Raw genomic sequence first — 27,632 nt, 5'->3', positions numbered from 1 at the left:
ACATGCACACCTCATCACTTCTCTACCCAGTTTCAAAACTGAGTTAAAGACTATATTGTTTAGAGAAGCGTTCCCAGGAGCAAGCCCCTCTCTGACCCAGGATGCCTCCTTTTAACCATCCATTAAGAAGCCAAGCCCTTCCTCCAGTCCACCTGTCTTGTTCCAGGCCTCGGAGGTGGAGAAAAACTGCTGGACCTGATCCTCTTCCCCACAACCATTCCTTTTCCTTTTGTGTCGTGTCTTTTTAGATTGTAAGCCTGAGGGCAGGGAAGCGTCAAACTAAAAGATTGTATGTACAGCGCTGTGTAAATTTACAGCGCTTATAAATAAAGGTTAATAATAATAATAATAATAATGTCAATTTGAATTTTGATCCTGTCCTGTAGGGTATTAGCTACTCCTCCTAATTTGATGTTTTCTGCAAATTTGATGAGCATGCCTTCTATTCTTTCATCCAAGTCACTGATAAAGATGTTGAAAAGCACTGGGCCCAGGACAGAACCTTGCAGCACCCCAGTGGTCACTTCTTTCCAGGATGAAGACGAGTCATTGCTGAGTACCCTTTGGGTTCGGCCAGTCAACCAGTTACAAATCCATTTAACAATTACATTGACTAGCCCCAATTTACTAGCTTCTTTTCAAGAATGTCATGGGGAACCTTGTCAAAGGCCTTACTAAAATCAAGATATGCTACACCCACAGCATTCCCTTGTTTCTCTCTCTTCTGTTTCTTTTCCTGTGATTATGGAATCCATCAAATTATTACCATTATGGCACTTGCCTCTAGAAAATGACCTATATCTTACATGATCCACTGATCAGGATACAACCAATATCAGCAAATGTCATTGGTGTTAAAAGATGTCTCAACACACCTGAAACCCCACTGTAAAAATAGTAACCCACTGTGATTTATTTTCCCCCTGCTCAAGAGCAAGAGAGACCACAATTTCCCAGCCATTTCCATTGCATTTTGTGCAGTGCACAGTGTTTTTCATGGAAAAACAAATTTCTGCAAAAAATAAAAATAAAAAAGTGAAGATGACATGTTCACATAGAAGTTCAAAAATGTGAAAAATCATAGAAAAATGTGCAAAAACCTCATAATTCCATTTAATGGGGAGAAAACTTTTGCTATTTTGTTCAAATGTGTAAAATTTATCCCCCCTTCTTATCAATACCACTTTGCAGTTGGAAAAACATCTTCACACAAACAGTTTAGTAGTCAAGAACCAACTAATGCTTTTAATGCTTTAACAGTATGCTTTTCAATCAATGGATAACAGTTGCTAAGTGAATGAGTAGAGTTAAAATATTTTTTTTCAATTGTGGCCTATGCTTTCCTACCATCTCAAGGCAAGGGGAGAAGAACACTCCTCCATTGCTCTCCTGTTTGGGCCCTGTTTGAAAGATGGGGAAGAGAGAGCAGAGTTTACAATGAGGAGATATGATGTTAGTACAACTGTTCAAAACATGGAGCTGTTATACAGTAAACACACAAATTAAGATCCAGACTTTTGAACTGCAATTCCCACCTCTAGCTTTCAGTTGAGGAGGTTCAGTTTAATAGTCTGAGGGGTGTGTGTGCTTGGGTTTAGGGATCTCTGATGAATGAAAACATTCCTGTGGACTGGAAGTTTATAGGACTGAAGGATTTCTCTGCAGAATATGGGCCAAGAAGAGACTTCAAGGAGGGAAAGCGTATGCAAACATTTGTTACTACATAACTTCACTGTTGCCATAGGAACTCATTTTAATGGAGAACATTTTCCCTTTTAAAGAGTATGAATAAGAGCAGGAGCAAAACATGTTTGAATTCCACACTCTTGAAAAATAAATGCAGAAAGACTATATTTATGTCAGCATTGGGAAAACCATTGCTTACATATAAACTGCAATAAAGGGTAAACTTCCAAGATAGACTCACAGCAGGGAACACAACAAGCCTAAAGAATTCAATAATACATAGTCCTGCCTCTGCCCAATAAGTCATACAATTGAGGAGGCACAGAAGTTAATTGAAACTAAACCTCACAGAAGCCAATGAGATTTTGAGGGCAATCCTGTACAGGAATCCTGCACCATAAATCCCATGAAGATTAACGTGGCTTACTTCAATGTCACTTGGTTACTATCCATGTGGCAAGCAAAAACAAAACTGACACTCTATAGATGCTCACTTCTAGTGATTGCAAAGGCACTCAAGTAGCATATTTTTTTCCTCACTTGTGTTTGCAAGGAGGGGTAGTAACAATATACAATAACAGAAGATTGAGATTGGGATTGCATGACTGGGTGGAGCCCTACCCGGTTTGGCCAACAATCAGCAATCCTGGGAGCTGCAGTCCAAAACATCTGGAGGACAAAAGTTTGGGAACCACCGAGCTAGAGTGTCTGCATTTTATTTATTTAAGAACAGGAACAACAAAATGAATCCCCCCCACTTCAAATATACTCTCTACTCTGTATCTGAAGTAAATAGGACAAATATGACATGGTCCTGTGATCCTGCCATATTACTGTGCCATTCATGCAACTGAATCTTGAATTACCCTAAGGGGAAAAAAATGCAAAGCTAGGAGTGAAAAATATTTTTGGACGGTCACTCCTAGAATGGCCACACTGACTGTGGAACTCCAGAATTTATAATTAAAAAAGGAACATTTCTAACTTGTGGAAAAATAGGATTGTCAGCTTCAAATGCTATGCAGTTGTACATGTGCTGGAACTCCTGGCATTGAATCAAGGGAGAGAGGAAAATGTTTTTGAATGGCAGCTGATATCCCCTGAGCCTTTATCTAAACTTTTGTATTGTCACGCTGCTGTTTACAAGCAGGCAATCCAAGATGAAGTGCACAGAGAATTCTTAAGCAACACCCATCTCACAACCCATGGGGGCTAGAGTTATGACAAATGACTCTGAGCAATTTGACCTGACATACCCCACTCATATCATTCATAATCACAGCTCCCACTATGGCTTGAGTGTGATGTCAATACTTCCCCTGGGGATCTGTATTCAGATGAGTACCTCTTTCTTTCTGGCTGACAGTACTTTCTGCTTACCTTAATCAAAACACTGATCTCGCATCTATTTATCCGCTAAAGGGATGCCATAAAGTATGGATGCCAGCTCTGCTAGTTTGCAGCTAATGATACTGGCCAGGATCCAAATGGCTACTTAAGCTAAATCTTACTGTTTTCAATGAAGCTGTTCATCTTCTTCCCTTTTACACTTGACCACACACCCTGAAAACCTATTCTGGAGGGCAAGAAAACCTCTTGGAGCAGGTTTTTAGGGAGTTGTGATGTTTCTGGTTTTGTTTTTCGATTATTATTTTTTTTTTTTACAAAAGAGAATCACTCATAAGTACCCAACTAGATTCTAGCCATAGTTATTATTGCAATTGTTTGGAGCCCCCCCCCCCCCACCCACACACACAATGGGTCATTATAATGATGTTCTGGGGTTGGGTCTGAATTGTCAGACATGCCCCATCGTCTTCTTTGGGTAGAAATAAACAACATCCTCCAGATGCTCCAAAATATCAGAAATGCTGAGTTTATTGAATCCACACTACTTAGGCATTTTGAATTCAGTTTGCAGCATTATGCAAGTCAAGGATGAAGGAGGACAGTGGGAGAAGGAGAAAGAAACTGGGGTATTTTAAAAGCACCTGAAAATGTGAGATGCAGAGGGTGAACTGGGTTCGTCCTTGCCAAATCAGGGCAGTTAGGGGGTATGATGCTTAGGATACCATCTCCCTGCCTTCTTGACCACTGGGCATGGCACACTGGCTGGGGCTAGTGGGAGCTGTAGTCCAATATATTTAGAAGGAAACAAACATTATGTCCCTGGTTTAAAAAGTTAAAGTAGAAAACAAAAAATTACTAAGAAAAAATGGAGGGTGCAGTCCAATAGCATCCATGTTTATGCAGATATAAGTGCCTCTGCATTTGGTGGGTCTTACTTCTTAGTAATTGTTTGGTGTTACAGCCCAAGTAATATATTATTCATTGAAATTCACTGTCAAAACTGTGAAAAATGCCCAGCAATAGAATTACCCCAGCAGATACCAAGGGGCCACTGCATATACTTTCAAAATGAAAAATAATAATAAAAAAATTATTTATTCCCCTTACATTATTATTAAAAGATGTGGGGCAGATAAAATGTTTATGAAAGACTATGGACAATATCTGACATCATTCTCCTTTTCTCAGTTCTTTTTATGGGAAAAGCTGCTTTACATTTCCTTGGCACTATAGAGGATTAGAGGAGATGAAATAGTTTTCTTTGTTTTAATAATACTGATGTGTCTATTCTGTTTTTATTGAGTTTTGCCTTTTTAATTTCCCAGCTCCTCATAAGCAGCGATGAGAAATAGGAATCTGCATTCCACCTCTGTGGTCTGATCAGGAAAAAATTAACTACTGCCCTCCTGCCCTGAACCAGATCCTTGAACCTTCTAAGGCCTGCTGCGACTTATTTAACGACTTTTTCGTGGATAAAACTTCTCGTATAAGCGAAGGTCTTAACGCCAACATTCAGGCAGAACCTAACGTAGAGGCGTCCAGGGCCTCCGTGGACTTAGTTAAGCTGGATCGGTTCGAGTCGGTTAGTACCGAGGATGTGGACAAGATCCTCGGAAGTGTTCGGAAGACAACCTGCTCTCTCGATCCCTGTCCCTCGTGGCTAGCAGCCCAGGGGGGACCGGCTGTAACTTTATTGTTACGCCGGATAATTAATACATCTCTGAGGGAAGGGCAATTTCCATCTGTTCTTAAATTGGCCGTAGTAAAACCTTTGTTAAAAAAGCCCTCCCTCGACCCCCTGGTGTATAATAATTATCGGCCTGTTTCACTGCTGCCATTTCTAGGGAAGGTGATCGAGAGGGCGGTTGCAATCCAGCTTCAGGGGGTCTTGGACGAAACGGATCATCTGGACCCATTTCAAACTGGCTTTCGGGCAGGTTATGGGGTTGAGACGGCCATGGTCGCCTTAGTCGATGATCTCCGTCTGGGCATCGACAGGGGAAGCGTGTCCCTATTGGTGCTCTTGGACATCTCAGCGGCTTTCGATACCATAGACCATGGTATCCTTCTGGGACGCCTGGCAGAGGTGGGAATCGGGGGCACTGCGCTCCAGTGGTTCCGGTCCTACCTCTCCGGGAGGTCCCAGATGGTGCAGCTGGGAGACGTGTGCTCCGATGAGAGGGCCCTTAAAACCGGGGTCCCTCAAGGAGCCATTCTGTCTCCCATGCTATTTAACATTTACATGAAACCGCTGGGAGAGATCATCCGGAGACATGGGGCGCGGGGTTATCAGTACGCTGATGACACCCAAATAATTTTCTCTATGTCTCCGACTGATGCAGTGACTGAGGATGGCGTCTCTCCTCTCGTGGCCTGTCTGGAGTCAGTAATGGGCTGGATGAGGGAAAACCGACTCAAGCTGAATCCAGAGAAGACGGAGGTACTTGTGATAGGTTCCCCTGGTCCAGGAATGGCGGTGGTTCCACCTGTCCTGAACGGGGTCACGCTCCCTGTGAAGGACTCCGTGCGCAGTCTGGGGGTGCTTCTTGACTCGTCCCTTCGCCTGACTGCTCAGGTGAATGCGACGGTCAAGAGCACCTGCTATCAGCTTCGGCTTCTTCGCCAGCTGCGCCCATACCTGGCCCAGAGGGACCTTGAAACTGTGGTACATGCCCTGGTAACCTCGAGATTGGATTTCTGCAATGGACTCTACATGGGACAGCCCTTGTACCAAACCCGGAAGCTTCAATTGGTGCAGAACATGGCTGCAAGGCTGGTCACTGGCACGTCCAGGGCCAGCCACATAACACCGGTTTTAAAAAACCTCCATTGGCTGCCCATTCGCTTCCGGGCGCAATACAAGGTGCTGGTAATGACCTATAAAGTCCTAAATGGCTTGGGCCCAGGATACCTGAAGGACCGCCTCTCCCCATACATTCCGCCTCGCACCCTCAGAACATCTGGGCAGCAACTCCTTAGGGTTCCCGGGACGAGGTTATCCTCCACTTCTAGGAGGTCTTTCTCCATCGCCGCCCCGGCCCTTTGGAACACGCTGCCCATAGAGCTCCGCTCAGTTACCTCCCTGGCCCAATTCAAGCGGGAGTTGAAGACTCACCTGTTTAAAATCGCATTCCCCGATTAAGTCCTTATAGACCCCCCACCGTAAAGGCCGCACAGGCAATGGTTGGCTAACCCGGGGGCATTTGTTGTTATTTTATTTTTGTATTGTAATTTTAATACTGTTTTTGGAATTTTTATGTACTTTTAAATGTTGTGAACCGCCCTGATCTTACGGAAGGGCGGTATACAAATAAAACATTTATTTATTTATTATTACTGGCTGAAGGGTTCTGGAAACTATAGTCCAAAAAAGGTAACATTTCCAGTTTTTAGTAAATATCAGACAAAATGTAGTCCTCTGCATGATCAGAAGCCTTCATAGAGGGGACTTCTCATCTGAACCTCATCCCACTCTCCTATGACCATCCTGGTTAATACAGGGAGGTCAGGAGTAGAGGAGTAGAGGGGGCAAAGCACATATTTCCATGTCAGCCCCTCCTCCAATGATTTCAATTTTTGCCACCTGCAAATTTTTTAGTTTTTTTTTTAAATGAATGTCAGGCCATTATTTTCCTATGAAAAAGAGACAACAATTTATATATTCAGGGAAGGAATGACATGGGAATACATTAAAGTTGACAGGAAGAATGTGGTTGCTTCCCATCACGACTGGTATGTCTGCTTTTTATGCCTGGGGAATAATTCAGACCTTATTTCTATCCTCAATACTTTGCCAAAATAAGGTCTTACTGAAGAACAGGGGAGAATTACTGGAGTAAGGGCCATGAGAACATGACCCTGGCTAGGTCACAAATCTGGACAGAGAGAGCAGGAACAGCAACATATGCAAACCAGTCCTAAATAGAGGTTATGCAAGTTTCAATTTTGAGTCAGACACATCCAACATATTACAAGCCATCTAGAATTTAAAAAGTGAACTGGGTGTTTCTTTCTTTTCTTTTTTTTTCTTCATGTATTCCACAAACAAACACCCTTGGAAAAGGCCCTTACTCTAGTAATACTCCCCTGTTTTTCAGTTAAGGACATTTTTTGAATGTTGTCCACTCACTCCCAGCAACTCTGTTAGGATGGACACTGCGGGGATATTTCTAGATCTCTGGTACTCTGGTTGATCAGATATGAGAAATGGGAGCATGCAAAAACTAGGAAAGCAAGCAGGATGCAAGTTGTGACAGATCCCCTTTCCATGCTGGTCTTACAGTTCCAAATGTTTGTGCTCCTGCAACTCACCTTGCCCCCTTCCCCCCTTGCCCCTGAAGATCCCTCCCTGGAGCAGATACTTGGGACTCAAGGTGATCCTTGTAAAGGCCAATAAATATGTTGTTCAGTGGATTCACTGTGCTTAAGTATAATGAGATTCTCAATCAAAACTTCAGGAACAACCAAACACAGTTGTAAAAAAAAGAATAAACAAGTAGAAATTCATTAATACACAATTTGATTATACAATTTGTTCTTAATTATTTAAACATTCACAGCTCCCCCCAACTTTATTTGTTTCTTCTTCCCTGGGTGGCTGACCTATCTCTGTTACAGCTTTTCCCTATCTGTCCACAGTCTTTCCCTTATCTGCCTTCTGTCAAAGACAAGGCTCAGTTTTGTATGCTTTCTCACTCGTAGCCCTCCTTCACAGCATTCCCAGAGCTGTGATTGTCTGGCACCAACCAGTCTTGCCCAGCTCCACCTTTCACACTAATTCAAACTGGTGAAGTTATCTAAGCATGCACACAAATGGGCCAATTTCACCTCCTGCCCCCATACACACACACACACACACACACACACACACACACCATGTTGTTTCCATTCCAGTGATGGTGAAATTTGTAAGTTTTGGTAAGTTCTCATCAAAACTGAATGGAATGAAATTATCAATGAGCTACACTAAACATGGAGTGGAGAAGTAATTAATTAATATTGAACCTGCCTGCATGCATCTACTAAAAATAAGAGGATTTATTTTCAGGATAAATAGTTGTAAAATAGTTGTAAAATGAAAAAAAAATATCTTGCAGCAGTTGACAATTTTGATGGGGTATCTTGGGCTGCATCCACACAGCAGAAATAATCCAGTCTAACACCACTTTAACTGCCATGGTTCAATGCCATGGCATTCTGGGAACTGGTGTTTTGTAAGACATTTAGCCTTTTCTGTCAGAGAGTTCCGATGCCACAACAAATGGCAATTCCCAGAATTCCACAGCACTGAGCCATGAAAATTAAGGTGGTGTCAAACTTAATTATTTCCGCAGTGCAGATGCAACCTTGATGTGCCAAGGCATTCATACTCATTGAGAACAAGAAAATTTGCAAGTATTCTTCAGAACCTTGCATGTGTGTATCGGGGGGGGGGGGGGGGAGAAGTGCTTGCATGAGGCCTTTAAGCACTGTTTAGCTAAATCACGGATAGACTATTTAAAAAGACAGGGGTGACTGTCCAATGGGAAAAGATAAGCAAACAACAGATTATGCTAGATCTCAGCATGAGAATCTGAAGGTAGCAAGCAGAGGCAAAACGTGGCTGCAACCAGATGTACCTTCCAGATGAGCCTCAGTTACCCGTCACTCAGTTGAAATTTGACCCTGATCTCTCTGGTGGTTCACACAGTACAGTAATAGGTGTCTGGCAACAGCAGTAGAAATGGATGGATGTGTTTTGAAACAGATCTCCAATCATAACATGCTCCATTTGGCTAATAAGACAGAATAAGTAAATGCACCATCTGTGTCATATTAAATAATGTGCCTGCACAACAACAATTAGCAATATTTTGCCATATTTAAATGAGACAAATGTAGGTAATAAGCCCACTGAGCTCAGAATGCCTTCCCCATCTCAACCAGTATTTAGACAGTGCTGAGCACATTTCAAGGAAAGTACAGTTCCATCTGAGTAATTTATTAGACTGTGGTAAGTGTTGTGAAGTTGCCACTAGGCTTCCACCAGAGATGGAAATGCCTTTTTTTTGGGGGGGGGGGGGCATACAACTCCCAGAATTGCTCAGCCAGTGTAACCAGCTATAACCAAAATAAGGTTGGGTAAAGAGGGTAGGAGGAAAAGTATAGGATGTAACTTTGTGACTGGTAGTTCTAGCTCTGGACTATAATGAATCATTTTGGGGGTTCTCTGATCCCTGTGTCGATGGAGAGATGTTGAAGAAGGACTGATTAAGTGCCCTGTGCTTTCCCCCATTTCCCTCTTCCAAGAAGAAAAATGCCAAAAATGTTCAATAGACCTGAGAGGGTATACCACAAGGTGCTTGCTGGCCTGGGAGAATGCAGGCTGTTCAAACTCTTTTTCAATTGTATGTTCCATTTCCTTCAACCACCTCTGTCCTATTCTACCACTTACCTATTCTACTTTCTATATTGTACCAAATGAGGATAAAATTAACAATTAAAAAGGCTGTAGTTGTTTTTCATCAGCAAACCCTATTCTCCCTAAACCTATGGTTGTGAAATGGCTGCATTTCTTTTACTTATGGATACCTCTCCTATAGGTCAACAAAATGAGGCTGCATGTGGTCCCAAGGCTGTTTTTTGTCCTTTGACCCCTCCAGACCAACCATCTTCAAGCCATATAAGTGGGGCTGAACTGCCTCTTCAGAAGCCTCCAAGACCTGCAGTTCACATTAACAGTCTCCTCCTCTTTCTGTTTCCAAACCCCCCCACCAAAACCTTTCCCCTCTGCCATAAATAGTAGTGAACCTATACCTCTTTGAGGATTTTTTTATGGTCCATGTGATCCCTAAAAAGTCCTAGAGGCAGAAAATTGGCACCCTGGACCATAAAGGTTGTATAATCTCCAATTGTCATGGTTTGGTTCCATTTCTTTGGTGGCTTTTAAATTTCTCAGTTTATTACTCCCCTTTCCACTTTCATCCTCAGCTTACTTCAATTGCTGCAAACCAAGTTCAAATTGCAAAAAGAAGTTCACACTCAGTTAACGCTGCAGGGTGGGGGAGAGAAAGAGTGGAATTTTGCCCTTCCAAGTAGGCTCAAGCAAAAGCAAACTGCTGCAAAGTTTCCTAGCTTACCTATTCTTCCTTATTAATAACTTTTGCCAACCTGACCACACTGCTTGGCCACACATATCCTAGTTTCCATCTGTAAAATGTTGGAGGGTATATAGTTGTCCAATCCATTTTATAATGTATTTTCATATTAGTTGCTCAAAAGCCCAAAGAGGATAGTTTGTTTTTGTTGTTATGTGCCTTTAAGTAATTTCTGACTTGTGGTGACCCTAAGGTGACCGTACTACACAGTAAGGGACAGCACATCACTCTCTATCTGATTTTGAACACTCCCCTTTTCCCTCAAACTCTGCACTGAGCCTTCTGAAATTTTACAGATTCTTAACTATTCTATCATTTTCACATGGGATGTTCATCCACCAACCCCACCCCAATCCACCCACCAAAACTAGAGTTATAGATCAGCAGCACCCCCCCTTTTTTTTGAAAACCCTTAATTATAAAGCAAGGATGGCAATCTTGTGGTAGTCTAGATACTGTTAGACTTTAAGATTCAGCAGCTTGAGCCAGAAAAGGCAGTGGTGAAGAATGCTAGGAGTTGCAATACAGCAACATCTGGAAGATGGCATCATTTGAACCCCAGTATAAAGATTGTTCTTTCACAAGAGTCCATGTAACTCTGTATTTGAAACTAGATAGCTCTGACCCTCACAGAGGCAGCAACTGTCTCTGCAAATTCCATCCCATTCTGACAAGGAATAATAACATGATTGGTAAGTCCCTTTTAAAAACAACAACAAAAATGGAAAGTATGCATCATAAACACTGCTGCGCCTATTTATCTGAAATGTTCACATCCCTACAGCGGCTACTAGGCCTGGAAAATTATTCATATTCTGATGAACAGAAAACAGGTATAATCCTTAGTTTGTTTCCAATTATAGTCCGTGCAAAGAGTGATGTTTTGGATTTCTGAATCAAAATTCAGATTCAGACACAAGTCAAACCAGTAGGCTTCCACATCAACATGATCCAAACTGAGCTGTTTTAGAACACATATTTTGGTCAATAATAAATACTGCATATATTTCCAACAGTTTGTGAAGCAAAACACATACACAAATGCAGTAATTTAAAAGCAATACTAAAGGAAACACAGAATAACAGCACATCCACAAACCTACTCAAAAGTAAGTCCCACTGAGTTTGATAGAGCATTCTTGGAAAGCTAATACAGGACTGCATCCTCAAGTATGATTTTTAAATAATTTTCACAAGTGATAATCATACATCAGTAGAGCACTCTGACTGACTCTATAGACCAGCTTCACTATGCAGTTCCTAGAAATTAAGTGGCTTTATTCTAGCAGAGTACATGCTGAACTCATGTCAACATGTTTGCCTGATGTATTGGGTATCAGATCTGATGTTTGTTCTATTTATAGCACTTGTAGGGTTGCTTATACATTATTGAAGTGAAAGCCATAGACAGAACCTTCGCATTTAAAGGTAAAAATACTTGCAGGAAGAAGAGCAAAAATAAAATCACATTTCACATTTCTTCCTGGCCTGTCACTCTCCAGATATGTTTGGAAAACAACTCCTATCATTCCCAGACAAATGTAGCCCAATGGAGCTGCTGAAATGATGGTAGCTGCAGTCCAAGAGGCATTGCTGAGTTGGGGAAGGACATATCCAGAAAGGCAAAAAGTCCCTGGAGGTATTAAGACCTTCCAGTTCTTTTTGTCTTGATTTTACTTGCAGATTCTTGGTTGTACATCCAAATTGTTTCTTGAAAATCCCAGGTTTCCTTCATTCTCTTTTGTTCTTCCTACCCTACTCCATCTCCCACTGATCACATGCCACATGTAGACTCAGACAAAATTTCAGAAATTGATTTTCACCAAATGAGTCTTTTTAAATTATTATTCTGGAGTTATAGTCAAAATGTCAAAGTGCTTTAGCAATAGTACACTAGTTAAATGACAGGATAATTTTCTTTTATTGCTGGCATTGCTCTTTCTCTTGCTTGATCTCTGTTGAGCTTTCTGTCTTGGAAAAAGTCACTATCTTTCTTTGCATCAGCCAACTGGCTACATCAATAGGAAAATGGTGTCCAGATACAGGCATGGAATAGTGCCACTCCATTCCATTTTGGTCAGAATTTTGGTCAGAACTCATCTGGAATACTTTGTACAGTTCTAGGGTCCACAGTTCAAGTAGGATGTCAACCAGCTGTAATGTGTGAAGGACAACCAAGATGATCAAAAGTCTGGAAAGCAAGGCTTATGAGGGACAACTCAGGGAGCTGGATATATTTAGCATGGAGGAAAGAAACTGAGATGTGACATGTTAGTTTTAAATATCTTTATCTGAAGGGATGTCAGACAGAAGATGGAGCAGGCTTCTTTTATGCTGCTCCAGAGACTAGAATATGACACACTGGATTCAAATGACAAGAAAAGATATTCCATCTAAGCATTAGGAATCATTTATTTACTATAAGAACAGTTTGACAGTGGAATCAATTGGCTATGAGGGTGGTGAACTCTCCAGGAAGGTATCCTCACTGCAGAATTAAAGCAGTCTGACACCACTTTAACTGCCATGACTGTATCCTACAAAATCCTCAGATTTGTCATTTGGTGAGGCATCAGAGATCTCTGATAGATGAGGCAGAATCCCTCAGCAAACCACAAATCCCAGGATTCTGTAGGACGGGATTATGGCAGTTAATGTGGTGTCAAATTGCTTTAATTCTGTGTGCCCCAACCATATTTTGAGTTCTTTAAACAGAGCTTGGATAGGCATCTTTTGGGATTGCTTTAGTAGTGTATTTTTGCATGGCAGGGAGCTGGAATAAATGGCCTTTATAGTCCCTTCCAGCACTAATATTTTATGATTCTATGCACTTCGTGGTATGAAAACTGCACTACTAATTTAAAGGGAACAATGAGAATCTGGTGTTAAGGCATGCTGTAAGTGCAATTGGTAGGTCAGTTACTTCACCTTCATCTTCTAGTGCTGACAGAGCCCTAGTAATTTGTGGAGACTGTGAGAAGGGTAGAGAGGATTGTACTGGGAACACCAAAAGGCCCAGGAAGTTTGCAGTCCTTGACTGTTTTGGGCCATTTATGTGTAATTAAAATATTCCTTGGCTGTGTAATAACAGAAATACTGAAATATTGTGCTGGAGCAGGAAAGGGGGTGGAAATGTGGGGACCTATGCAATAATTAAATGATTGGACTGAGTTTAGTTCCATTTGCACAAACCTCTCCAATAGCTGCCTGAGGATGTCTGTAGTTGTCAACGGTTTGCAACCACATGAGAAAACCTCTCAGCCAGAAGAAACATCCCAGATGGAAACCAAAGAAGGAAAACATGCTCTCATTTCCCCAATTCTGAAAAAACCTTCTCTTGACCCCTCCTCCTTGTCTAGCTATCGTCCGATTTCTCTTCTTCCCTTTCTTTCTAAGGTTTTGGAACGGGTTGTCTATTCACGCTGTCTTGAGTTTCTTGAAGCCAATTCCATCCTCGATCCCTTTCAGTCTGGCTTCCGCCCAAGGCATTCTACAGACACAGCTCTCACCAAGATCTCGAATGACCTTTTACAGGCCAAGGCTAATGGCCTTTACTCTGTTCTCATCCTTCTTGATCTGTCTGCAGCCTTTGACACCGTTGATCACTGTCTTCTAGTGGATATACTTTCTGACCTTGGGTTCTCAGACTCTGTTCTCGACTAGTTTCGATCTTATTTGTCTGGCAGATCTTTTGCAGTGGTTGCTGGTGGTCAGACTTCATCTCCTGTTCCCTTCTCTGTTGGAGTTCCCCAGGGCTCTGTTCTGGGTCCCCTTCTGTTTTCTCTCTACACACTGTCCTTAGGAAAACTCATCAGCTCTTTTGGCTTTTCCTACCATCTGTATGCCGATGACACCCAGCTGTATCTTTCCGCCCCTGACCTTTCTCCAAGGCTTGAACAGCAAGTTTCGTCTTGCCTCACAGCTGTCTCGCAGTGGATGTGCCATCGGCATTTGAAGCTCAACATGTCCAAGACGGAGCTTCTTGTCTTTCCTCCTAAGCCCATCCTTCAACACTCCTTTTCTGTCTCTGTGGACAACATTTCTATTCAACCAGTCCAGCAAGCCCGCAGTCTTGGTTTTATCTTTGATTCTTCTCTGTCGTGTATCCCTCAGATCCAGACCACAGCCAAGGCTTGTAGATTCTTTTTATACAATATTGCCAAAATCCGACCATATCTCTCCACCTCTACTGCCAAGATCCTGGTCCATGCCCTAGTGGTCTCACGACTTGATTACTGTAACATCCTCCTGGCTGGGCTTCCTCTTTCTCACCTCCGTCCTTTAATCTCTGTTCAGCATTCAGCTGCACGCATTATCACTTCCACCCACCGCTCTGACCACATCTCTCCTGTGTTGGCAACCCTTCACTGGCTCCCCCTCCCTTTCCGCATTCAGTATAAGCTCCTGCTGTCCACGTTTAAAGCCCTCCATGGACTGGCCCCTCCCTACTTAGCAGACCTTCTTTCTCCTCACCTTTCCACTCGGGCCCTCCGTTCTAGTAGTCAAGGTCTGCTGTCTCAGCCCAGGATTTCCTCTGTCCCATCCCAGATTCGCCCCTTTTCACTCGCTGCCCCTCACTCCTGGAACCTTCTTCCCCCACAAGCAAGAGCCATCACTTCTTTTACCAGCTTCAAAACGGAGTTGAAAACCATCCTGTTCAGAGAAGCCTTCCCAGGCATTGCATAATTGTCGCTTACTATTTGATGTTCTTGTGGTGCCTGTTTATTGAACCATCTCCTGTATTGCTATGTACTGTATATGTATTATCCTACTTGAGAGTATGTATTTTCCCTGGAAAATGATTAACCATCCATTATGAAGCCTCACCCTCCCTCCAGTCCATCTGCCTTGGTCCAGGCCTTGGAGGTAGAGAGGAACTGCTGGACCTCTTACCCTTTCCCTCCACCACTCCCTTCTCCTTCCGTGTCATGTCTTTTTAGATTGTAAGCCCGAGGGCAGGGAATCGTCTAACTAAAAGATTGTATGTACAGCGCTGTGTAAATTTACAGCGCTTCATAAATAAAGGTTAATAATAATAATAATAATAAAACGGAGCATGTAGTAAAACAAGGGAACACCCAAAACAATACTAAATATTCTATTATATATACAGTCATTGTTATTATTTGCCCAGCACTTGAGGAAGGGGAAATACCGTGAAATTTGCAGAATCTTAAGGGATACTTCTTCACTTTTATCTTCATTCAGTGTTTATTTACACAGAAGCAAATTTCACTCAGTTCAGTGAGGATTACTCTAGCGTAGCAATGTATAGGGTTGCAAACACACTCAAATCTAAAACCTGCATTTCCCCCCCTTAAACAAAATTCTTTCACAAAATGAAATAGCTGGTACAGGAGCCTGGTTATAACAACTGACATTTCTCTGTTAACAATATCTTTTATCTTTCAATATAAACATTGATGAAGTCAAGATCCTTTATCAACTGGCTTTTTGAATACTGGATACGCCTCACTACTGATTTCTTTCCACAAACTGACAAAGTCATTTATACTTTTCTCCAAACCCATCCTTATGTTGAAAACACAAGTCTCAAATTCTCTGCTTATCTTCATTTCTTTGCAAGTTTCAAGAAAAGGAAGGAAAGAAGGAAGGAAAGAAGGAAGGAAGGGGAAAGGGAAGGGAAGGGAAGGGAAGGGAAGGGAAGGGAAGGGAAGGGAAGGGAAGGGAAGGGAAGGGAAGAAGTAAGGGCAGCTGCAGATGTCACATCACTGATACTGGTTTGGAGAGATCAAGAATATGCCACTAATTTGCACATTTCTCTTCCATGACTGAGCCCTCTGCAGATGTTCCCATTTTTACTGTAATTAAATGAATAGTGGAAGCATACTAGTTTCATGCTATTCTGCTTTCATTTTGTGCAGGCCAGGGGTGCTCACAGCATTGTCCAAGGCCTTGTTCAGCCTACACAGCTGTTTTTTGCAGTGCTTGGCTCCTTCAGACTTTCCAGATTCTAGTCAAAGAGCATGATTTTTTTCCTGATGAATCAACAACAATTTACCTTATAGATAGGTTTTATTGGCTCTATGGCACAGATTAACATTTAAAAAACACACATCAGTTTTTGAGATCGAGATGTAGAATTCCAGTCACTTTCTGTTCTGATTTTCCTCTTCTTTTTGGCATTTTTGGCAATCTGTGGAGCTTCAGAGAATTCCAGGAACAGAACTCTCTCTGTATAATTTGGAACTCAGGACAATAATTATTCCAAGTTTCATGGACAGCTCCACAGATATCCTTGGAGGCTGTCTCCATCACAAAGTCGCTCATGGACAGAGTGATAGAAACAGGGTTAATACTAACATGTACTCACTGCTGACATATTTAACCAACACAAAAATGGAATGCCTAAAGACAGGTGAATGTCCCCTCCTCCGATTTTCATAGATGTAGGTTGCTGAGACTTCTGAATAAAGGTAATTATGGATGCTGCCACACTGCGGAATTAATGGAATTTGACTCCACTTTAACTGTCATGGCCCAATGCTATGAAATCCTGGGATCTGAAATCTGTTGTGGCACCAGAGTTCTCTGACAGAGAAGACTAAATATCTCACAAAACTACAAATCCCAGAATTCCATGGCATTGCGCCATGGCCTTTAAAGTGGTGTCAAGCTGCATTATTTCTGCAGTGTTAATTCAGCCTATGACTTAGGTACATCTGTACTGTAGAAATAATGCTGTTTTAGACCACTTTAAGTGCTGGAGCTCCATCCTATGAAATTCTGGGGTTTGTCTTTCTAGGTCTCCAGTCTTCTCTGACACTGAGTGTTGGCATCTCACAAAACTATAAATTACAGGATTCTGTAGGATGAAGCCATGATAGTTAAAATGGTGTTAAACTGCATTATTTCTACGGTGTAGAGTCACCCTTAGTTAGCCTATGATATTTCGCTGCCTGACAGAAAGAACAATATTACATGTCCAGAAGCAAACTAGGTTAATACTGCATTTCTAGTACCTCAGCACAGTTGAAGGGAGAATGTATTCCATCACAGCAAGCTGATTTAAGGTGTGTGTGTGTGTGTGTTGTGTGTATATCATAAGCATATTTGTGTAACTGCTACCACTAACTCAAACTTAGCTCACTTTTTATGTGTCTTGATTGTGCCCAGTGTGTAGCCCATTGACAGGTGGATATCTGATAAACATAACCATAAAGACTGCTAGCCCTATGGCAAAGATAGTGTTTTAATTATTCTAGTCCTTAAAAAAAAACCACTGGAAGAAAAACAGATCCGGCAGAAAAAAATTAATGGAAATAGGGTGTGGCAACACATGCAGAGAATACACACACACACGCACACACACTGTTCATTCAGAAATCCATGAATGGGTTGCACCCTATAATTTCTATTCTGTCAGCAATATCCAGATCAATGCAAGTAGTTAATGCTGTCATTTTTATAATTACCCACATTTATTTACCTGTTTCTGTACAGCTTCAAGGAGACCAGGAGGAGGGGAGATGAGGTGAAATGCTGCCTGGTTGTCAGTATTTTTCCTGCTTTCTCAGTAAATTTGCACCCATTTCCATGCATTTCAGAGAAATACAAACTCTGAGATAACCTAATAAAATAATTAATGCATTTTCCACAATTATAAGGTTCACAGTCTATCTAATAATGGGAACAGAACTAGGAATTAGCAAGGATTTTTGTTTTGCTTTTTTGACTGATGGAGCTATAGCCTGTCATCATACTTGCCATTTCACACTCACAATGGAAGGAAGTAAACAAATGGTCCTTTGGGGATTTCTGTTGGAAATATATCTCTTCTATAGATGTTAATGGCAGTATTTCCTTTCCATTCATGCTAAGGATGTCACATATGAATACAATTTAGGAAAAATTTCATGTACAACATACAATATAGCTAGTGGCAATATGGCTAGGAGATTCTGGGGGCTGTAGTCCAAAACTGTCTGCAAACACTTTCAAAATGCTGTTTTGTACTAAATGAGGAATACAATAGGGAACAGTTCTAATGCAACGTGATTCAACAAAAATTCTGGTCAATTGGCTATGCAGGCTGGAATGGATTGGCTCTGTTGTTTTGGCCCCCAAAGATTGGTAAAATCTGTTCTAGGCCAATAGAAGGTGCATCAATGTCCATTGCCATGGAGGGGAGTCACCACAATAAAAACCACAACAATTTGAATTGGAAGGAAAAGGCCACAACTTTATTGACAACAGCTGTAATGTAGGGTTGACCCGTCAAGCATGAGGTCTGGATCTGTAATCCACCAATCCCTGATTGATTGATGAATCCATTTTGCTTGGTCATGGCCAAGCTTCAAGATGACAAAAGGGGTGACCAGTTAATCACCCATCATATCTCTGATAACCAGCTGATTGCACATTTGCATTTCTACTCCTTGTCACTGGAGGACACTGAATCAGTGTTTCCCCCGCAGTGGCAATACCGTCACACTCACAGCACCCACGGGTCCCTACTGGGGATCCAGTTCTATGCAACCCTGGAAACCACACCCACCAGATCTAAGACCTATGCTATCGCCCTTGGAAAATTGTGACAGCACAGCCCTTTATCTCCAACTAGAGGGAAGAGTGGGTGGGAAGAGCCGAGCAAGAATTCCATTGTCCTTGTCACTGGGCTGGCTTGGTTGCCATTGAGTGGAAGAAAGCTGCTAGCCGAGAGACGTCCCAGTCCATCAGAGCCCCAGTAAGCCTTGTGCCAGACTGGCTGGCCTGGGATTGGGCTTCAGGGACTTGGGGGTGGCACTTCTTGCCCCAGCGCCTTTTGACCAATCAGGGGCCAGGAGGAGCAGAAATTCCTCCCTCTTTGCCCCCCCAACCAATCACAGGTGCCATTTGCCCACGCTGCCAATCAATCGCCTGGCACTTCAGCCTCTGGAGCCCGCTGGGAAATGTAGTCCCAGCGCTGGGGCAAGAAGTGCCACCCCCAAGTCCCTGAAGCCCAATCCCAGGCCAGCCAGTCTGGCACAAGGCTTACTGGGGCTCTGATGGACTGGGACGTCTCTCGGCTAGCAGCTTTCTTCCACTCAATGGCAACCAAGCCAGCCCGGTGAGTCGGGCAGCTTCATTTGTCATGGAAAGGAGTAGCCACAATAAAGGCCACAACACATTTCAATTGGAAGGAAAAGGCCACAACTTCATTGACAACAGCTGTAATGTAGGGTTGGATTGCCAAGTATGAGGTCTGGATCTGTCATCCACCAATCCCTGATTGATCGATGAACCCGTTTTGCTTGGTCATGGCCAAGCTTCGGGATGACAAAAGGGGTGACTGGTTAATCATCTATCCGCACCCTGGTAACTGGTTGGTTGTATGTTCGCATCTCTACTTCTTGTCACCAGGGGATGCGGAATTACCTCTAAATTTATGTTTGAAATATTGAGAGAAAAGTGGTGGTGGTGGCTGGATCTAAATTTAAATTAGGGTTCGAAGGCTGTAGTGTTTAATTATGGTTTTATGACAGGGGGAGGGATGGGGATCTAGGAATTTTTAATGCATTTCTCTTTTAACTATACCTTGTTTTACTGCTGTAATCTGCTTGGATTCCTCGAGATTAAGCAGAATACAAAATAATAATAATAATAATAATAATAATAATAATAATAATAATAGACTCTTGATGTTTTTGGACTGCACTTTACCTAATCCATCACCATTGGCTATTACGGTTGGAGGTGATGGGAGCTGGAAGCCAAAATGAACTGGATGGCCACAAGATCCACTGCCAAGATCCTGGTCCATGCCCTAGTGATCTCCCGACTTGATTACTGTAATGTCCTCCTGGCTGGGCTTCCTCTTTCTCACCTCCGTCCTTTAATCTCTGTTCAGCATTCAGCTGCACGCATTATCACTTCCACCCACCGCTCTGACCACATCTCTCCTGTGTTGGCATCCCTTCACTGGCTCCCCCTCCCTTTCCGCATTCAGTATAAGCTCCTGCTATCGACATTTAAAGCCCTCCATGGACTGGCCCCTCTTTACTTATCAGACCTTCTTTCTCCTCACCTTCCCACCAGGGCCCTCCGTTCTGGTAGTCAAGGTCTGCTGTCTCAGCCCAATATTTCCTCTGCCCCATCCCGGATTCACCCCTTTTCACTTGCTGCCCCTCACTCCTGGAACCTTCTTCCCCCATAAGCAAGAGCCATCACTTCTTTAACTAGCTTCAAAACGGAGTTGAAAACCATCCTGTTCAGAGAAGCCTTCCCAGGCATTGCATAATTGTCGCTTACCATCTGATGTTCTTTTAGTGCCTGTTTATCAAACCATTTCCTGTATTGCTATGTATTGTATTTGTATTATCCTACTTGAGAGTCTATATTTTCCCTGGATGAAGATTAACCTTCCATTTTGAAGCCAAGCCCTCCCTCCAGTCCATCTGCCTTGGTCCAGGCCTCAGAGGTAGAGAGGAACTGCTGGACCTCTTACCCTCTCCCTCCACCACTCCCTTCTCCTTCCGTGTCATGTCTTTTTAGATTGTAAACCCGAGGGCAGGGAACCGTCTAACTAAAAAGATTGCATGTACAGCGCTGTGTAAATTTACAGCGCTTCATAAATAAAGGTTAATAATAATAATAATAATAATAATAATAAGTTGCCCACTCTTGTGGACTACAAGAAACAAAACAAACAGCTTCATTTATATACCACTTCATACTGAACTAACAGCGTCTAAGTGGTTTACAACTGTAAGCTAATTGCCCCCAACAATCTGGGTACTCATTTTAGCAACCTCGGAAGGATGCAAGCCTGAGTCAAGCTTGAGCCCTTTTGCTGGTATTGAACTCACAACCTTGTGGTTTTGAGTGAGCAGCTGCAGTACAGGCATTTAACCAGTGCAGCACCATCAATTAAGGTGACTTGAGAGCAGATGAAATACAGACACCCAAATCCCAGTGGTAGTCCCAGTGAGAGTAATCCTATTGAATTAATTAGATTAAACTAAGTGTAGCTTCACCATTCAATTATAGTGTAATGGGTATACTCTAGTTAATCGAAACCAGCATGAAATATTGGTTTGATTGCTGGAGTAAGATTCTAGGAGAACAGGGTTCAAACTTCCATGCAGCTATGGAAATCCACTGGGTGAAACTGGCCAAGTCACACACTCTTGGCCTTAGAAGAAGGCAATACCAAACCTCCTCTGAATAAGTCTTGCCTAGAAAAGTCTAGGATACGGTTGACCTAACTCAGAGTTTACTCGAATGCATACGACAACTCTAGTTGGGAGTAGCATGTGGATTCAGTTCATTATGTTAGGATAACATTTGAAAACAACCCTCACCCTCCCCTCCCTTAGAAGCACAGGTTTCTATATAGGGAGAGGGAGCCCAACTGGCCTAAAATAGCCACTGTTAATTTACAGTAACATCAATGTGGTGGTAGTGGTGGTGATTTTGGAGAAAATGTTTCATTCAAAAGTCTTCCCATACACTGTACTAGAGCACTTTATTCCAGAATCCTCCCTCCCCTACTTTTCTTAATTACAAGACAATAAAATGCTCACATCTGAAGTGGACATCACTCTATTGCAATACAATACAGTAAAAGAAAGGTCTTTAACCATTCATCCAGCTTCTGAAATTCACTCCCCTCCTTGGTTCCTAAACAGAGCAATAAGACCCATGTTCCAAGCTATTCAGAACCCCAAACAGATGAGCCCTTGTAAAATTTGGTTACAACATTTTTATCTCTTACCAACCAATTTCCCAGAAACACACACACACACCATTATACTCTTCTCTTACTCTCATATCTATTTCCAAGTAACACAACATCATGTGCTGTGGAAACCAGAAAGTAGAACAGCTCTGAAAGCTTGGGAGCAACGATTGTGATACGTTAATTTTTAGAAGATTATGGACACTGACACTGTCATCAGATATTTCAGTGATGTGGAGAGAACTGACAGTGATGATAACTGTATTCTTGAATTACAGTGAAACAAAGTACACCAGCCTTCTACCAGAGTTTATGAAATCTAACCAAAAGGAGAATGAAACAAACATGTCAGAGTGGCACTATCTGAAGGGTTTTTAATAGTTCCCATTTCTATATCCCACTTTCAACCATGAAGAATTGTTTTTCTTTTTTTAAAATAAATTTTATTGATTTTAAAAACACAAATATTACAAGAACAAATACCCAATAAACCATATAACGACATATATCAGAAGCTTTACATACCAATGCATATACATGTAGTATTAATAAAACATAAAAACTTCCTGCTATCACAGTCCAGCCTGTTTACTATCTCATTCTTAGGAAATTGTTAAGTCCTCAAATGTATTTCCCCTGTTCTTAGTTTCGGTTCCTTATATTAAGATATCGTCAATTTTTATTTAAATCTCATTTTGCTGAGCAGGGGGACCCAATTTTCCTTTTGAGTTTCGCCTAGCCACTGTAAGGCTCTTTAATATCTGAAAAGTAAAATAATAGGTCCAATGTAAAAATTAAATCGTACTCCTCCTTCTTTGTCTGTACCGTTTATCTTGTTATCTTTACATCTATGACTTATCAACTCTTCTACCATACAACTATTCGTTTCTTTCATTTTTATTTCTTTACCAGTCTTTTAATATGCTAGTTGCCTGCTTTCCCAAATTGTTTTCTATATATTCTATATATAGCTGTTTCCACTTCTCCAAAAAATTAGCCATTTCAAACATTCAAAGTATGTTTGAAAAGGAAGAATCAGGATATTTGCTGTTAATCAAGATCTGTTATCTCAATTTTTTTAAAACTATATTTCCCTCTAAGAATCCTGGTCATGCTGCCCCATAATGACTGAGTGATACTAGGAGTTTTGCTCCTAAAAGTAACTAGTTCAAATTTTGGAAATTCAACACTATTTTGTGCAGAATGAGACAAATAATTATTAGGATTGCTCCTTTTTCCTTCTCTCCTTCCTCATTCAAGAAGAATGTGATGGAGCATTTCATCCCTGTTGGATAGGATGAATACCTAGGATTCATCTAAATCAGAACACAACTCAAATGTTAAGAACCCCAAAAACTGGCATGCAAGTGAAAAGTCTGTCCACAATTATGAAAAAACAGCACTCCAACTTTGCATGTCTATGATAAAAAAGAACCAACAGTATAAGCAAAATCTAATGGTGGATTTCTGCTGACAAATAGGTGTAATCCAATAGAAATGGGATCCCTCCTCGCTGTTTCAGTCCCCTGTGTCCTCTCAGGATTGGCTTGTAGTGGATAATAAAACCCCAGAAGTTGGTATTTGAGTGCCAGGAAGCTGTGTGTGTAGGGAGGGGGCATAGGCTGGAGGGAGAGCATTTCATTAGATTTTACCATGTATATAATTCTGGCAAGAATTCTCTTTGCTAAAGTAATTGAAGACATTTTAAAAACATTTTTTGATTACTACTTCTTGAGAACTGAACCAGTTGTCTTCAAGTCAAATTACTCACATTACAAAATCATTTGGGTAATGAATGAACTCACTAGCTGCCAAAAATATGTGGTGTATAAATTATTAGTTTCCAACTTAACATAATTGGAAGAATATGTGCTGAAACCTCTCTTTCTGATTACTTTCTATTTTAGGCTGCAATCTTTTACCAACTTTTCTAGGAATAAGCCTTTTTGAATTCAGAGACATACATTGTTTAGACATACATAGGTTTGTATGGTGAGTTTAACTGTGTGAATGTATTATTCAGCTGGTGCTGAGAAAAGAAACAGTGCAATCCTATGCATGTTGTTTCCTGAGTTTAAGGGGATTTGCTTCCAGATAAATGTGTATTAGGATTATGTCCATGCAGTGGAATCCTAAATATTCTGCTGAGAAATAAGACTCACTGATTTAAATGAGAAATACTTCTTTCCAGGTGGCTGTGAATACAAATACTACCTGAATGTTCAATGTAGTTTCCTATATTCTAATAAATGATTAGATATATTATCTATAGTTAAGGAATGGAATTACACCCACCCACACATACATAATCAAAGAAGTATGGACAAGATCAAGTCTTCTGCTGTACATGGGATTTATGACTGCATTGTCTTACTCAAAAATAAGCCTCAATGACTTCAATGGAATTCACTCCCAAGTTAAGTGAACGTAAGATTCCAACCTTGACAGTATTAGCTAAAAATTATGTTTCATATAAAGTTTTATGCTTCATAAGACTTAATAGCAACAAAGCAGACTTGGAAGTTACTGCCAACATGTTTCTCAACAAATGCTCATTAATAAAATAATTTATCCTCAATGGAAAAATGTCTATAACACACATTTGTTTTATTTTCTTTGACTTGTAAGGCACAAAGATGTAAAGGAATATGATTGCTTAAACATGATCTCAAGTCACGCTGCTTTCATTAAGGCACTTGGAAGTAAGCACACAGGACCGCAGTCTAAGACAAAGTTTATAGCTATTTGCATAGTCACGGAGGCATCAAATTTGATTACTACTATATTGAAATTAGTTTAGATCACTGCACTTCCAAAAATTCAGCCATTTGCCCAAAAACCCTTTACAAAAATGTTCATTTCTATTTTGCAATGTCCATTCAGCCTTCTGTTTTAAAATGTTAACTCAAGTGTGATACACTTATGTCAAACTAATCTTTTAAACTTCCTGTTAAGCTGCTTATTCAGAAGGCTAGCAGTAGAAGGCAACACGCAAAAGTGCATTGTGTAAAATAATTTCCAGGGCAAGCACAATTCAGTAAAAACCCCACCCCCTTTTCTCTACACCAGATAGACCTTAAGACAAAACTATAGATAGCCTGGATTGTCAACAAACACCCACAGCAGGCAGGCACAGTTCTGATACCTGTACGACTTCGAAAAAAGAAATCTCTTCTTATTCCTTGGAGACAAACGAGCAGCGACAGATGTTCCCAGTGGGTCCTGGACAAAGGCCATTTAGAGATTGGGAGGAATCCCGGATTGTGTGGAGAGGCACCGCAACAGAGCTAGAAGTGCCTTATAGTAATCATGAAAGCACTTGTAGCTGTCTAATGGAATGTGCTTTCCCCAGGCTGTGCTTTGGCAGCACTGAACCTGGCTGCAAGCACAAGGTAGCAAGGATAACCAGGATTTCCTGCAGCATGACGCTAGCCCTGAGCAAGAACACTGCCTGCGTTCAGGGGCCTTATCTCATTATTAAAGTGAGAAACTCTCGTGGCAAAGCTTGTTTATAAATATAGCCCTGATTAAGAGAGCGAGCAAGCACAATGGCATGTGTTGCTGAGAAGGGCACAGCAGCGACGGGATGAAATAGTTAACAGCCAACTTGTTCTTTGCTACTAACAAACTTTGCTAGCAACCATTTATGGAAATATTTTTGGTTGAAATCAAACAAAGGCAGAAAGAACAAAAATATCCAACTGGCAGAGAAAAATATTCATTCTCAATCCCCCTCCCCATTGTCCTCTTTCTCACATGCACATCCTACCCTTTTTCCAAGGAATACATAGGTGGTCTTCCTAGATTTTGTCCAAACCTGCGTGTCAAAGGGTGGAGGATGGGGAGGAGTCGGGTTTGGGTCCCGCACAGGAAGATGGCGGTCGAGGGGACCCTGGAGAAGCTACGAGGGAAGGAGATGGATCCAGGAGGAAATCCTGTGGCCGGGAGATCTCGGACCGGCCATGTGTGAGACGCGTGGACCACCGAACTAGGACGCCGTCACCTAAGGGGAAGACGAGACAGTAGAGGCAGCAGGTGTGGTCGGGACTCTCCATTGGAGGACTTCTTTGCAGGCCACGTGCACCCCTCAGTTTTGGAGGAGGACGAAGGGCCCTATCAAGCTTGTCCAATAATTGGCCCAGGACCGTGGTTGTTTTGGGACATTAGGGGAAAGTGTTGGCCAGCCAACCAGTGCTTGTGAGGCAGCACCCAAAGATGAAAGGGTCGACCCCAGACTCTAACTCTGGAAGAGAATACACGAGGCCAGTGAGGTAACCAGCTCCTCTTGAGGTGCAATTCCAGACGAGAGTACTGGAGGTTGGTGAGGTAACCAGCCTCTCCCGAGGTGGGGAGCAGTTTTATTTAATAAAGAAAGTTGAGCATCACTCCGGCGTCTGCGCTTCTTTCCACCATGGACTTACACCCTAACCCCACCCCCACCAGAGCAACTATGAGCCTGGTGACACTGCGAAGTAGGCTTGTTGAGTGGGGATTTGAATACAGGTCTCCCTAGTCCTGTTCCAATGCTCTCGACCAGGGGTGGGTAACCTTTTTGCTCCTGAAAACAACATATGGGTAGCACATGCTGGCATTGCGTAGGGCATAGGCTGGTGGACACAAGGGGGCTCCCTTCCACCCTCTTTCCTCACACAGGGAAACACGCACATATTTCTTCCTACTCGCTCTCTCTCTCCCCCCCACATCCCCTTTCCAAAAAAAATCACCCCAAAATCAGAATCTAGGGGCTTTTAGGGATTTCTGGGGGGGGGGGGGAGGAGGGTTGACTTGTGACCTGCACATAGGTAGCCCAAGGGCTGCCTGTGGCCCATAGGCCACACTTTGCCCACACCTGAGGTACAGTATCCAGACAAATGTTGTGTGCCTTTGTTTCCAATTTATGATAACCCTAAAATGAACCTATCGTGTTTTTTGAAAAAAAATTATATTAATACAATCCTCCTCAATGAAGGCACGGAAAGACAGCAGGAGTCAAATGTGCACATGCACATTTCACCATGTACTTTAAATTGTAGGTGTGGTGGAGCAGCCTCCGACATTATCCCAGTGGCCAAACCACATATAAATGACTTCCAGATGGTGACCAGGGAAGCCATTTATCAGAACTCATGTCCCTAACCACCTTAATTTTGCTTCTCACCTCCATTTTTGGTGGAGCATTTAATTATGTAACTAAGCGGATTTTTGTTCCAGCGGGGCATAATGATTAGTGAGGCATCAGCCACCCTGGGAGAGTGTCTCAGACAAGTGGATTATTTTCAGACCTTTTGGCAGCTTTTCCATCCAGAAGGCCTTGCGCCTTTCTCTTATTACAGTGAATGACTTTGACAACTCCACTCAGTTTACTGCAAAGCTAGGCACAAGAAGAACTCTTTTGGTGGGTGACTGAGCTCTTTTGTACACATTAAAAGCCCAGGGTATATTTTCAGAGGCAAGGTCTGACCGGCTGGAATGAGATCAGAGGTGGACGTGTTGCCACAGTTGTGAATGGAGGCACTGTAAAGCTATAGAGACAAATTGTGTTCCCCCTCCTTATATTTTTTTTAAAAGCATTTAAGTAAACAAACAAGTCAAAAAGCAAAAAAACAAAAACAAAAAAACCATTAAGCTTTTCTGATTTTGTTTGTCTGTGTGATAATGCAGTTTTGGCAGAGGATGGCCTCCTTTTCACGAAAAAGGTTTCAGTCTCACGGCTCCAGCATTCCATCTTCAACTGTCTAAGTTTTAGAAGGGCAGTCCTGATTAATTTTCTATCATCCCAC

The 27,632-nt window shown here is 42.0% G+C and overlaps 1 protein-coding gene across 4 annotated transcripts in view; it reads right to left on the bottom strand.

Moving 5' to 3' along the window:
• LOC149324013 (3',5'-cyclic-AMP phosphodiesterase 4D) overlaps window positions 1-27,632 on the bottom strand; it is a 534,014-nt gene that overhangs the window by 240,337 nt on the left and 266,045 nt on the right. The window contains exon 1 of one of the 4 annotated variants that reach the window (XM_089495369.1): window positions 24,998-25,123. The exons of 2 other annotated variants lie outside the window; for them this stretch is intronic. In XM_089495369.1, coding sequence (XP_089351495.1) covers window positions 24,998-25,089 — 92 coding nt within the window. In that variant the 5' untranslated portion in view covers window positions 25,090-25,123. Of the gene's footprint in view, window positions 1-17,622; window positions 17,642-24,997; window positions 25,124-27,632 lie in introns of those variants that run through there. One more of the 4 variants, XM_089495390.1, reaches the window with a different exon arrangement.

The sequence above is a fragment of the Sceloporus occidentalis genome, unplaced genomic scaffold (genome assembly GCF_023333645.1).
Source record: "Sceloporus occidentalis isolate IW3139 unplaced genomic scaffold, rSceOcc1.0.p SCAF_1, whole genome shotgun sequence".
NCBI lineage: Eukaryota > Metazoa > Chordata > Lepidosauria > Squamata > Phrynosomatidae > Sceloporus > Sceloporus occidentalis.
The sequence above is the reverse complement of the archived record's forward strand: the minus strand, read 5'-3'. Positions and strand labels throughout refer to the sequence as shown.